We start from the raw sequence: 14,258 nt of genomic DNA, 5'->3' as shown, positions 1-14,258 counted from the left end.
GGATGGTCAAGGTGCCTGGGATGACAAATTTCTATAGGGTCGGAAACATTGGGATCCTCTGCCCCTAGGTCTCCTGGGAGAGGGGCGCTGGGATCTTTTTCCTATGTCCTCTGGTAGCCGAGGCACTGGAGAATCACTCCACTTGCTGGCTAACTTCTCTAATTCGCTTCCGAATAGGAGAGATCCCTTAAAGGGCATTCTTGTGAGGTAAGCCTTAGAAGTTGCGTCTGTAGACCAGTTCCACAACCATAATTGCCTTCTTGCCGCCACTACCAAGGCTACTCTCCTCTGGCTGAGGTCTGCACCAGGTCCGAGCTTGCATCCACCAGGAAGGCTGAGGCAGGTTCAATTGCTTCTCTGGCATTTGTTCCGGAATAATCCGCTTCTCTCGAGAAGCAAGCAGGAGTGAGCCTCCAGCGTGAAGCAAGAGGCAATCTGCAGTGTCATTGCTGTTGCGTCGAAGGCTTGCTTAAGGATTGATTCTAATTGCCTATATTGAGCATCCTTCAATGTCGCCCTCCCTCAACAGGAATGGTTGTTCACTTTGAGATGGCGCAGACCATGGCATCCACTTTCAGAAAATGCAGGCATTCCTTGGTCGCTGGTTCCAGAGGATACAAGGCTTCCAAGGCTCGACCTCCTTTAAAATTCGCCTCTGGGGCATCCTATTCCAGGTCAATCAGTTCCTGGATGGCTTCCAGCATTGGGAAATAGCAGGAGGCCTTACGAAGGGACACCAAAACGGAGTTCTTCTTTGGTTCTGCTATCGGGTCCGTGCCCAGAATTCCCAGGGTTCTCAGGGTCTGGGAGGCCAAGGCTGGCAATTTGTCCCTGTGGAAGAAGTGAAGCATGGTTTTGTATGGTTCCAGGTCCGGAGGAATTTCCCCTTCCTCCAGTGAGCCTCCATCGTCATCTGTGGTGTCTGGGTCCCTATCAGGGAAACTCTTGGTGAGGCGAGGCATGTCTCGAGGCACCCGAACAGGACTGGGAGGGTCAGGTGCTCCCGGGCTGGGGTTCCACCTGGGTCATGGCCAGAACAGACTGTGCCTGAACAAATGCTTGTAGTCCCTGGAAAAATTCCAACCAGAAGGCGGCTCCTGGATCCATATTACTCCCAGGGGGAGTCAGAGTAAGGATTGTTGAAATGCCCTCTCGTGGGGAGGACGCCATCTCGGAGTTGCAAGGTTCCGGGGAGCTGTCTGAAAAGGTAGTTCCTGACCCTTCCTCCGACTGTGAAGGACCAGGCTTGGATGGTCTCCTCACAATGTTGACACAAGCCAGACTCCAGGTCAGGCTGTGCGGCTCTAACGTGGCAGGCTGTGCAAAGGGAGTGCCATCTGAGCTTCTTTGCTGCCGGTGCCATTGCCTCTGTCTTTAGGTGGCCAGTGCACACAGGGAATGTGGTGCGCACAAGTAATGTGTTGATATGTGCGCAGCAAGACACGAAGTTGTGTGCGCAGTTGTGCACACGGCTAGGTTGGGTGCCCAAGTGGTGCGGCCTATCCTGCGTGTACCAACGGCCAAAGAGGGGAAGATGGCGCCGCAGCCCCCCGCGCACAACATGGCTGGACCACTGATCCGAAACGGGACCTAGCCCATCCAAGGCTGCTCAATCCATTCAAGGACCCTCCTTTTCTCCTTGCCGGATCAATAACAGGGTCGGTATGGCGCGCCAAGCACAAAGACCGGAGAAGACTCACCGGAGCCCTTCTTCCGGCGATTAAAGTTTTCTGCTTACCTGGTTTCGGCACTTACTGGCCGAGTGCAGGGACGGTCTCTAGCTACGGGGGGAGAGGGCTTAACCTTAACTGCCGTGCTCGACTATACACCTGCTGCTTTAGCAGCTAAGTCCACGCCATGAACCGGCTACCGGACCAAGGCACACCTCTGAGGGATCTCGGAAATCACCTCAGGATTCTCAACTGGGATAGGGACCTTTAGGTAACACTGCAAGAGAGCGGGGCTCGATCTTCTTAAATTTAAGGTAACAATTCTTGTTTGTGCTGCAATCCCACTAACATCTGCTAGGAGACAGAGATACTGAGGAGCTGAGGTCACTGCAGGGGTATATCTAGGGTGACGTCAGCTTTGAAATCTGACTCCGTCTCCCATCTGCTAGCAAAAGACCATATAACCCACTGGTCCTGTGGGTTATATTCTCTCTATTTTTCTTCCCAGACTCAATCTGATTCTCCCCCATTTCCTTTTCTGCCCATCTCCCTTCTCTCTTCACCTTTAACCCTCTCTCCTTCAATACATCTTCCCTATTCCTTCTTCCTCCCCACCCCAACCCATGCTATCTTTCTCCCCCCCCCCCCCCCCGCCAGTGTTGCTTTTCGTGTATCCTACCTCACCCATCAACCTGTACTGCTCTTTAGTTTTCTTGCTCCCTTCAGCCACTCGGTGCTGCATTTCTTGAATCTCAACTTTCTCTCCTCATCAGGCTGTGCTTCCTTTCCTTCTCTCCATTGTGATCTGCAGATCCTCGTCACATGGGTCATGCAACTGTATAGTCATGTACCTTGCTCCCCCATCACAGTCTGCCAAGTCCCCAACCATCAATAAAATGTTCAGCAAATGCCACACTACTCGTTCAAGTGAACCATGAGGTCCCAGTTACTATACATTGTTCTCAAATTTCCTTCTCCAGCATGACATACAGTTCAAACTTACTTATTTTTATTTATTAAAAAGTATTTATATCCTGTGCCCTCCAAAGTCTGCGGTGGGGGTATATAAAACAGTCAAAGTCATACAAAATATACGAAGAGAAAACAAAACTTATAAATATATTTATGCAAGCGCCCACTCTCCCGGCGCGCAAACAGGCCACTCTCCTGGGCACGCGATTCAGAAAAAAAAATTTATTCAAATTAGGGCCTGCGGCCTTAGCGCCTCTTTATAGACAGGAGCGGCGGCTGTCAGCGGGCTTGACAGCCGACGCTCAATTTTGCAGGCGTCGGTTCTCAAACCCCCTGACAGCCACGGGTTCGGAAACCGGACGCCGGCAAAATTAAGCGTCCGGTTTTCAAGCCATGGGTCGATTTAAAATTTATTTATTTTTATTTTTTATTTTTTTAACTTTTGGGACCTCTGACTTAATATTACCATGATATTAAGTTGGAGGGTGTACAGAAAAGCAGTTTTTACTGCTTTTCTGTGCACTTTCCCAGTGCCGAGAGAAATTAACGCCTACCTTTGGGTAGGCGCTAATTTCTGAAAGTAAAATGTGCGGCTTGGCTGCACATTTTACTTTCTGTATCGCACGGGAATAACTAATAGGGCCATCAACATGCATTTGCATGTTGCGGGCGCTATTAGTTTCAGGGGGGTTGGACGCACGTTTTGGACGCGCTATTACCCCTTACTGAATAAGGGGTAAAGCTAGAGCGTCGAAAACGCGCGTCCAACCGCGGGTTAACAGTGTGCTCCGTCGGAGCACACTGTACTGTATCGGCCTGTAGGTCTCTGAATCTCCAGCACAAGAGTCAGACTAATATGAACATTGCTCCCTGCTCTAGATTTCCCAGTGAAAATATTTCTTTTTGATTACAACTTCCTAAACTCTTTCAAAGTATTTTGCACTCTCATAATGCTAACAGTCTTCTTCCTTTAAAGTATATTAAATCTTTCTGCTATGGAGATATTTTTTAGAAGATAAAATGCATAGTATTAATATCTATAAATGTTTTTTTGCACACCTTGTTCAACTGTAAACCAGCATGATGTGATTGTATTACCCCTTGTTATATGTAACTTTCATTTCTTGTTATATGGTTGACTTTGTTATTCCCCTCATGTTATTTGTAAACCGATCTGATATGAATTTCTTTCATGAAGGTCGGTATATAAAAATGTTAAATAAATAAATATTATGAATGCCGGTATATAAAAATCTTAAATAAATAAATAAATAAAGCTAATTTAGTTCTTGCTTGTGTCCAGATACAGCTAAACACCACTTCTCCTTAAAGGATAAAGAGATGGAATGTCTCACTCCCCCCTCCTAAGGAATGTCATGGATCTCAAACCTTTTTAATGCAATAAGTCCTTAATTCATAAAAGTCATAAATACCTGTATCTTAATTCGTTGACCTTCACAATGCTTACTAAGAAAGAAAGTAAACTTTTTTTTTTCTCCAGATTTTTACCTCTGGCTCTGTTTCTTATCTATATGAAACTGCTATGTTATTGCATCTGTCATTTTCTGTGTTTCATGAAGAAAAAAAAATGTACCACTTTCTCTCTCATCTTTCTTTTTTACTAGCCTGCGTCCTTCAATACATTTCTTTTATTTTTGTTAGAAAACATTCTTATGCATGCAGAGAATAAAGTTCAAGACATGTTAAATGTTATATACTTAATCAAAAAAAGAAATATCAGAATTGATTTGAAACAGTTTTTAAAACAGATTAGTCTTTCTGTATATCCCTCATTAGCAGAAAAACAGTAAGACATTGTCTAAGTAAATTTACAAGAAAACAAAGTATTGAATTGAAAGTATCTAAATATTTTAAATATTTTGATACATACTGCCATCTCAGAGATATAAGGGTATTTGTGTACATAATTAATTTTGAGATCTAACTTTTCAGAAATTGTTTACCTTTTCTTAACTCATTTCATCTAAGAGTTTCTCTTCCTTCTCTCATATTAAATGTGCAGTGTTATATGGAAACACTCTTCCATTTAGGCAAATAATGAGATTTGAAGCATGTGATGCAGATAAATGAATAATTAAATGTTTCTCTATTTTTAAATAGTAGAGGTTATTTACTTTTCCTATGTCAAATGCATGATTTCGTTGTTTACTCTATTTAGATTAAAAAAGAAAAAGAAAAAAGGCTATTAAACAGTGTGATCTGTTAATGAATATGAGTTCAGCCCTGTTTAAATATTTAAAAAAATATTTGGACTGGGTATAATTAGGTAAGATGGCAGCTGAACAAAAATGGCTGCTACCCTAGGAATTTTGTTTCATGGACCTTGCAAAAGAGAAATCTCCCTTTGCTTACTTTAAGATTTCTAATTAAATTATGTCTATATGAACACTATTTTCTCCAAATGTCTTTGCATAAAGATAACTAAGCTGTGAATCTGGGATAAAGGTTCATATACTAACCTTTACGTTTTTTAAACAGTGAACAAAAAAGAAAAAAAAAAAGTTAGAGCTGTGTTCAAAATAGATCCTCAGCCCTGCTCCTATTTATGCCTGAAAATTGCATATAAATTGAATTACTTCCTTTGTTTTAAATTGCTCTTATAAGATGCACAGTATTGAAAAATAAATGTGTAATATGTAAACAAGTTCTAATTTACATACTAGAATTTCAGCAAAAGATTTATAAATATATCAACATTGATCAATATGCAAATGTATATCATATTGTGTTTATGCAAATAGGTATTTTACAAAAGATCGCCTCTTGTATTAAATAAGAATATCCTGAAGGGAAGTTGGCTGGCAGAGATGGAAGACCCCTACATTCCTGCTTCCATTGTCATCAGCCTGGAATCACTTCTACAGATACGAAACCGCTTACTCTTGGGAGAACTCACTGACAACAATCATCACAATGTTTTAGCAATGCCAACTCTGGAACTTTAAAAAGACAAACTTTTCAACTTATATTCCTGTGGACGTCTCCTAAAGTTCATCATCCCTTGGTTTCAAGAATCATCATGCACCTCCAAACTTCCTGGTTTTGCTGAACATCACTTCATCCAACCATGATTGCCACGTCTATGCTGATCTTGCCAATCTGCTTCATATTAACCCAGTCATATAATTCGTATGGATGGCCCAAACATCACAGAAATCCTTCTCAAGAAAGAAATGGCAAACGTACCTCCAAATTTTGTTAATGGACGAATAACTATGAGAGCTGAGGGTGTCTACCAAAAGAGCTTTATTATCTTTCATCACCTTTGAAGTAGACCATTTCCAACTTCTCTATCCATTGTTATGTCACCACTTCCGTGATTACTACCGTTTGCAGTTATCATCCAGATAGTCATCCTCATCAAGTGAAAGATGCTGACTAACCCCACAGAATCCATCCAATTAGTACAAACTTATGCATTACTTAATTCCCAACTTTGGAGTCTACGAACTAAAGCAAAGTACCAACAAAACTAGCAATAAGACTGGTAAAGCCTCAACAAGAAGTTTCTTTACTTGCTGGGGTGGTTTTAGATAAACAAAACAAAGACTGAAGGAGCTCTCTTTTTAGAAGTCTGATTGAATATGGACTTAACGTAAGGTGTTTAAGTGTATGTGTAATTGTAATGACAGTTTGTGATAGCATGGTATGCATAAGAAAGTTTAAGTTCAGATGTGCTCAACTAGAATATCAAAATTTGTCATACTAAATAACAAAAGAGGGAATATTAGAGTGCTTTGAAAATGTTTTCCTATGAAGCTGTCATCAATGTACTGTGAATCTAAAAATGATTAGACTTGCAAAACTAATTCAAGGTTGCTAACAAGACAAAATATGCTGAAATGTTAGAAAGTAGGCCAAAAGTTACCAAGTATGTTGAGTTAAGCTTTAAATGTCGTTCCTACCTTCTGGGCTCACTTTACAAGAAATCACATGACTTACAATAATCCCAGCTCATTAATATACAAGGTAAAATTATAATAGTATCCTATTAAGATGATGTTGTGTTAATGTCAACCAATTAGGAAAATGTTATGAAAACAAACTAGCTCACTGGTATGTAAAGTGGATTTAACCTATTGTGTAACCACCACTCTCTGAGAAAGCGTCTGAATTTCCTTGCTGGTAATCTCATTCTCCCCTAGAAAACCCAATATTTTATTTAATAAAAGATTTTTTCTTAACCTGCCAGTATAAAGTATTTATTTTGGTTAATCCACAACAGAAGTCTGATATGGAGAGGTCCCAGTCATGTTTTTCATAATAAAATTTAGTCAGTTGGTTCGTTAATCTGTTTTATAAAAAATATGTATACTTACTATATAAGTAAAAATTTAATTGGATGTTTATTACTATTTCAGTGAGGGTTAAAAATTGCATCATGAAGCAGGACTAACTACATGCAGCTAAAAGCGAGTTTTTTCAGTACACAAAACTAGAACACCACATTCATGCCATCACTAAATGTGAGTACACTAATAAAATTTAAAGGTCTGCTACTCAGACTTTAAAAACCAGTTTGAGTAAAGTTTTTCTAGCAGCATATATATCTTATCATTCTTTCAATCAAACTGAAGTAACATTTTTTACAATAAGATATATCTATACACGTGTATGCACATAAACAGACAATACTTACATCTGTGGAACACCAGTCTTGCATCATTGATATGAGATGTGTTAATTTCATTTGCAGTGTAAAGGCTGCCTCCCACTCTGGTTCCATTTCAATGTGCTGCCTCACTTGCCGAGTTATTGGATCCATCCCCTGAAAGAAAAAAAAAATTTAAGATCCTACCAGCAACATTTCAGGAACAAATAAAAACAAATGCTGTTAGCTCTAGACTTCAAGTATGCATGAAAATGTGCTTATGAAGATATTCTTTAAAAAAAAAAGTGACAGGATGACCCAAGCAAGCCTATTCAGAATTTATATTTAATTTTAAATCAACAATAGCAAATTAATAAAGTTGAGCAGGGAACTGTATTGCCATAGCCTTAGCAGTAGGTCAGGACTAGATTTTGTAGCAAAGTTTCTGAAATTCTGCAGCATTTGCATAATTTCAAATATTAAATAAAGCAAAATTGTATATTTAGTAATAAATGTGGACAGGGAAATTACAGTTACATTGTTGGACATTGATGGAAAATGTCACTGCTTGGTACTCATCCAACGCTTTAAAAGCTTTCCAGAAAATTCTAAGAAACCTCCATGGGTATGCACTATAGTTTTCATGCTCCAACGTTTCTGCTGCATACCTCAGTTCATTTCTAGAGCTAAGAAAGTTCAACTCCAGGAGAATGTATGACTGGCAATTCCCATCTTTAGAGTACACCTGTTATGGGTAAGCAACTTTGCTTAACTCTGAAGACAAGGTGAATCGCAAGTCACATTGATGGGACTCCCTAGTTAAGAATCATCTTCAATAAAAGAAAAAGGAAACAACTTCCATCAACAGGACAATAAACTGTTTTTGGTGAATTAAAACTCATGTTTTCTTTTCCTTACCCTATCTCTTATTCTTTTTGTAAAGACAACCCTAAAGAAAAAATGGGCCCTTAGGTGGCTGAAGTTGGATTCAAACCCTCAAAGAGACTCTGAAAAATGGACTATCCAAACCTGCAGTTGCATTCGGAGTCCATATCTAAATGATGGGGTGTGAATGTATGGACTGAAGTTCACCTCGTAACCTAACAGAGTGAACACACACTCTGACTTCTCTTTGGACTTATTATCATCGTTTATTTAATCACATTGTTTTATTATCTAGAAATTAATCATACTTGCTGATCTTCGTATAGGCTTTTTCTACCATTGCCATGTTATTTTCATATGTCTCTCGGGATTTGATATTGTTTAAGAGTCATCCCAATCATTTGGTGGCTCACATTTTTGCAGTTATTAGTTACCTTGTTTTTTTTTTGTTTTTTTATCCCTTGCTCCCAGTTCCATGATACCCTGTTCCATGTAACGCTCCTTGCAACTTTGTGTTTTGCTCTGTAAACCGATGAGATATGTAATTTTCACATGAATGTCGGTATATAAAAGTCCAAAAATAAATAAACACACACCACCTCTCTTCAATACAGGTTGACCTTAAATAGTCCAACAATGCTGCCAGGGCTTTGACATGTTCCTCCAAGATCAGAATAGCTTGGACATAAGTAAAGGATACACTATCTGGTTAGATTGATAAGAAAGAGTAGGAACTCTGCAGAAGCAGCCCAAAGACACAAAGCAGTCAACTTGTTAGAAAGATAGACAGCACTCCTTAGGAAAAAGAGCAAAGAAAAAAAAAAGAGAATACTGGTTTAAAAAAAAAAAAAGACTGCTGCTGAAACCTATGGCGCCTGCTTCCCATCTAAAAGGTCTCTACCTGTCATTTGCAGACCTCTTCATGCTTGGCCTGATAACCCCAATGCTGAACCTAACATCATCCCGCCCCCAGTGACGTCACCAGGTTGCGTGGATATTTGATGCTGGGGTGAACGCCTGGGGTGCTGCATGTCAGGCATGAACAAAGGAAGAAGCACAACAAAGGAAGCCTCCTTTGTGCACAGAAAGTATGTCTGAGATGCAGTTTTTGTGTAACTGCTTTAGATTTCTTTTGTATACTTTATTGGTGAAATCTGAATTTCTTTTGATTGACCCAGTGCTGTTGAGTCTGTTAAGACACCTAGTATTCTATACACTTTCGACATAATTGTTTGCTGCATATATATCACTCTTCTGGGAATAGCTTTCCTTTTTGTCTTTCATTATTGTTGCTGGTAAGCATAGAGAAAATACACCCAACAATTCCAGTTATATCTATGGGAAACATGTAGGTTTATCAAGTAGACCTGACCTCCCAACTGGAGAAAATAAAATGTACTGAGGGTGTCTATTAGGAAGGTATATTCAAAGTATAGCACTATTAGAATGTCCGTGAATACACAATTGATAAAGAAGAAAATAATGATTTTTATGATCTTCTAAGAGATGGAGGGTTGGACACCTGTGCTTCTCAAAAACAATAGCTATTAAAACCAACTCTGCCCATCTATGTCATCATCTCGCAAACAAGGAAGGGCAGAAGAAGTGGAAGAATATTAATTGCATTCAAGAGGATGCTACAATTAAAAAGTTGATTTTGATATTCTTCCCCCATTTGATGTCATTTTTCTCTCGACTGTCAGGAGAATTGGAGTCTGTAAATTGTCCTTCTGGTCTGCTTGCTTAAAACTCTTCTCTCCTCATTGAGGCACTAGTATATAGTAATAATGAGTTGAATAATTCTATTATTGTGACTTCAAGATACGCGGTGATACCATTTCATTACCGTCTCATTGCAAACGTTTTATGAGCATGATGGCTGCTCTTGATTTTGAACAACTATTCAATGTGCCCACCCATAAGAAGGGTCATACCCTCAGTATAAACTTGAAATGGGTAAGCCTGCCCCAAATACATAAATTAGTGCCTTGGTCAGATCATTATAGTCTTTCTTTATCTATTGTGATTTCATCAAATCTTGATAGTGGGCTGCCTGATAGGAATTCAATTAAAACGAGGATATACTGATCCTGACCAACTGCAGAACATTGGATTGACAAGTTGCTTGTTAAGTCTGAAAGCACTGATTCTACTATAATTTTGGCTGGACAATCTATTCCAGGCTGTTAAAATGGCATCATTAAAAGAAGTGAAGAGAAATTCTTAGTGAAACGTAGGATTTGGCGAGAGAGGTAACAGTGGTAAAGCCACTTGGTATTAGTGATCATAACATGAACCAATTTTAATTAACCTTTTAGATCTTTCTCATTGAAGGAATTATTTCCTGATGCCCCTTTTTACATGTTAGTTAACTAGACCCAAATATGGTATAAATATGGTATTAAAAAATTTGCAAGTAATTAAAAGTATATGAAAAAATGTTCCACTTGTGGAACATTGGTACCTAAAAGGTTAATGACTGAAAGGGGAACAATAATTAAATCTACTGCTCTAGCACTAAACTTTCAAAAGGGAGACTTTGATAAAATGAAGAATTTAGAAAAAAACTGAAATGTCCAGCTATAAAGGTTAAGACTGTACAACAGGCATGGACACTGTGTAAAAATACCATTTTAGAAGCACAGCCCAGATATAGTCCATGCATTAAGAAAGGTGGAAGGAAGGCCAAATGTCTGCCAGCATGATTAAAAGTGAAGTGAGAGGCTATTTTATTCTAAAAGAAGGCTTCCTTAAAAAATTGGAAGGATCCATCTGAAGAAAATAGGAAGAAGCATAAGTACTGGCAAGTTAAATGTACAACACTAAGACTGGCTAAGAGAGAATTTGAAAACTAGTTGGCCATAGAGGCAAAAACTCATACTAAAAACTTTAAAAAAACATGTATCTGAAGCACGAAGCCTGCAATGGAGAAGGTTGGACTGTTAGATGATCAAGGGCTTAAAAGGACACCAGGTAAAATAAGGCCATCATGGAAAGACTAAATGAATTCTTGGCTTCAGTGTTTTCTAGTAATTTGTAACCTATCATTAAAACCATCCATTGTTCCTGAAAGGCTCCAGGGATGATCCAGGAAACTATAGACCAGTGAACCTGACTTCAGTGCCAGGAAAAATCATGGAAACTATTCTAAAAAACAAAATTACAGAACATATAGATAGATATGGTTTAATAGGATACAGACAGTATGGATTTACCCAAGGGAAGCGTTGCCTCACAAATCTGCTTTTTTTTTTTTTTTTTTTTGAAGGGTTAATAAACGTGGATGAAAGTTAATCAATAAATGTGGTGTGTTTGGATTCATGCACTGGCTTTTGCTACAGGTGGACATCCTTAGGCCATGTTTATTAAACTTTACAAGTTTAATAAGAAATTGATTATGAACATGGCCAAAGCAATGTTGAATCTGGTCTACCAGGTGCACTGTATAATGATTTTTCAGACTTTTCAGCCAACTTAAAATGTAAGACGGGCCTTCCAAAGAATTAAGCAGGATCTTCAACAGTTAAATGGGCGGTACACAATGATTGAAAGTGCAGGAAATCCGGTCCTTCTAGATAATGTAAAAACAGCAGAGAAGTGGCTACGAGAGCAGAATGTGAAGTGTGCAGCAGAGGCCTGATGGACATTTGTTACTTCTGGATTTGCCATTGCCCTGAAAACTTGGCGGCAGTGGTGGTTGGAGGACAGCGCGTTCGTTTCATGTTGATTTTGAGCTAAGGGAAGCCTTAATTGGTTATGTTCTCCTGATAATGGTTTGTTGAATATACTTTACCTCTCTCAGATCAGTGCTCACTATTTTGAAGGAGTTACAATTTTTTCATCGGAAGACATAAGGTGCTTTGAAAAGGTTTTCCCCTATGAAACTACTATAACACTGTGAATATATACTGAACAACTGTGGAATTATTGAAGGTTGCTGACAAGCTGAAATGCTAATATGTAGGTCAAAAGATATGAGTTTAGCCTTAAGTTTAATTTCTCTCTTCTGAGCTCAATTTACAAGAAATCATATGATTTACAAGAATCCCAGCCTCATTTAAATTGGTAAAACAACTGAAACCTTATGTAGATCTGTAAGCCCTGCGTGCAGTGAGGCATGCCTTAATTTTGAGTCGTATAGACTATTGTAATGACATCTTTTTGGGGCTACCACGTAAGACAACTAGAAAATTGCAACTCATCCAAAACGTGGCAGCTAGAATTGTAACAGGTAGCTCAATAAGGAACCAGCAATTGTTGCAACTACATTGGTTGCTGGTAGAGGCTATTGTTGCAACTACATTGGTTGCTGGTAGAGGCAAGATGCAAATTTAAAATTGTAAAGGCCAGGATCAAGTATGTAAGAGGGAATGGTACCACACTTGAAAAATAGTTTAAAATGGCATGAGGCAACAGGAAATTTGCATTCGGTTGGAAAACTCCTAGTGTAATTGGTACCACCTAAAAAGTCATTTGAGACTGTTTAACAGATCTTTTTAAGCTTCTGCTCGTTTTATGTAACAGTCTCCCACTTGATATAAAAGCGAAAATAGAGTTAAAGCAATTCTGGAAAAAACTGAACACATGGTTATTTGCAATCTTTAATTAATCCCATAATGAGTAACCGTTAAGGGTTGTGAAAATGGTGCAAGAGCTCGTACTATGATTTATATAGCAGTATCAGGGAGACCTAGCAGAATTAACTATTATTGGGATGTGATAATGGTTGTTGATAACATAATACATTTCTGTATCAGTTATACTGTATTTTGTATATTGTATTTTTATATAGTTGTACAACACCTTGGATGTTTTTAACAGTAAGGTGATTGATAAATGCAACAAATAAATAAAAATGTATTGGATAGAATTATACCACCATTATATTAAAAGGATGTTGTGTTGATGTCATCCAATTAGGAAGATATTAAGAAAATAAAACTAGCTCATTGGTCTGTAAATTTCTATTTTTTTTTCCATGTATTAAAACTTAAACGCCTAACACAAAAAGGTCTAGGCGATTTACTACATACATACTAATCAAACTCTGTACAACCTTGCTAAAAATAAACTCATCTAAAAAGGATTTCGATTGTCGAACCACCCGCAACATCTCATACACAAGCTGAATAATGCTGGAAATCATCTCTTCTCTTTCCAAATTAGAGTCTAGTATTACACCAAGATTTCTTACCTCCTGCATAGTCTTCAATGTCCAAGGAGGGAACATCTTTCCCACCTTATCAATCATAAGAACCTCTGTCTCAGCCAAGTTCAACACAAATCCATTAGATTTTAATCAAGCCACAATCACTTCTAGTTTATCATTAAACTGTTGTTCTGAACTTTTTACATCCTTTGCTAGAAAGAATACCAAATGGATATCATCTGCATACAAATACTCATGTATATTCAGTGAATGAATAAGTTCTCCCAAGAACTGCATATAAATGTTAAAGAAGATCAGTGAAAGCAGAGAACCCTGGGAAACACCACAGGGAAATTGCATTTCCATAAAGGAACCATTTATACATACTTCATACACTTTACCTCTCAAAAAATAGACTATTGTAGGGCCTTTCCCTTAATCCCCATTCAAAACACCTCTGCAACAACTGATTTCAAATCTAGCAGCACTAAAACAATCCTTACCATCTTTTCCAAACTACAGAGTACATCATTCAATATTGAGACATACAATTAGTTACTGCCATCCCACCCTTCTCCAACAGCAGAGTAATAATCACTCTACATAGATCCTTAGGGACCATACCTCCATCAGCACAGCATTAATAATGCATAATAAATGAAGTATATATGGAGTATGTGTCATCTTACAAATTCTTTCTACACACCAAATCTCCCTTCAACTCCTGTAATTCCTTGGTATGCCATTTCTTCTTAGAACCCAACTTACATTTCAATGGATTCAAAGGTGCCAACTCATCTAAAATCAAATTTATACTCTCTTGCCATTGCTGTAACAAATCTGAAGCTGACTCTCCCAATGAATTTTCTACCAAACTCACCATCCTCCTATCAAACTCTTATCAACCCTACCTCTACGCATTTGACCCCCGCCCTAATTTATTTAACAGCTCAGAGCCCATCCCAATAAC

General features: G+C 38.7%; 1 protein-coding gene across 1 annotated transcript in view; it reads right to left on the bottom strand.

Annotated features, from left to right (window-relative positions):
* The window catches only part of UBR2 (ubiquitin protein ligase E3 component n-recognin 2), a 426,990-nt gene that overhangs the window by 217,173 nt on the left and 195,559 nt on the right, over nt 1–14,258 (bottom strand). The window contains 1 exon segment of the mRNA XM_029593304.1: nt 7,303–7,431. Within this exon segment, the coding sequence (XP_029449164.1) occupies nt 7,303–7,431 (129 nt within the window).

Source organism: Rhinatrema bivittatum, chromosome 3 (assembly GCF_901001135.1).
Source record: "Rhinatrema bivittatum chromosome 3, aRhiBiv1.1, whole genome shotgun sequence".
In the NCBI taxonomy this organism is placed as follows: Eukaryota; Metazoa; Chordata; class Amphibia; order Gymnophiona; family Rhinatrematidae; genus Rhinatrema; species Rhinatrema bivittatum.
The sequence above is the reverse complement of the archived record's forward strand: the minus strand, read 5'-3'. Positions and strand labels throughout refer to the sequence as shown.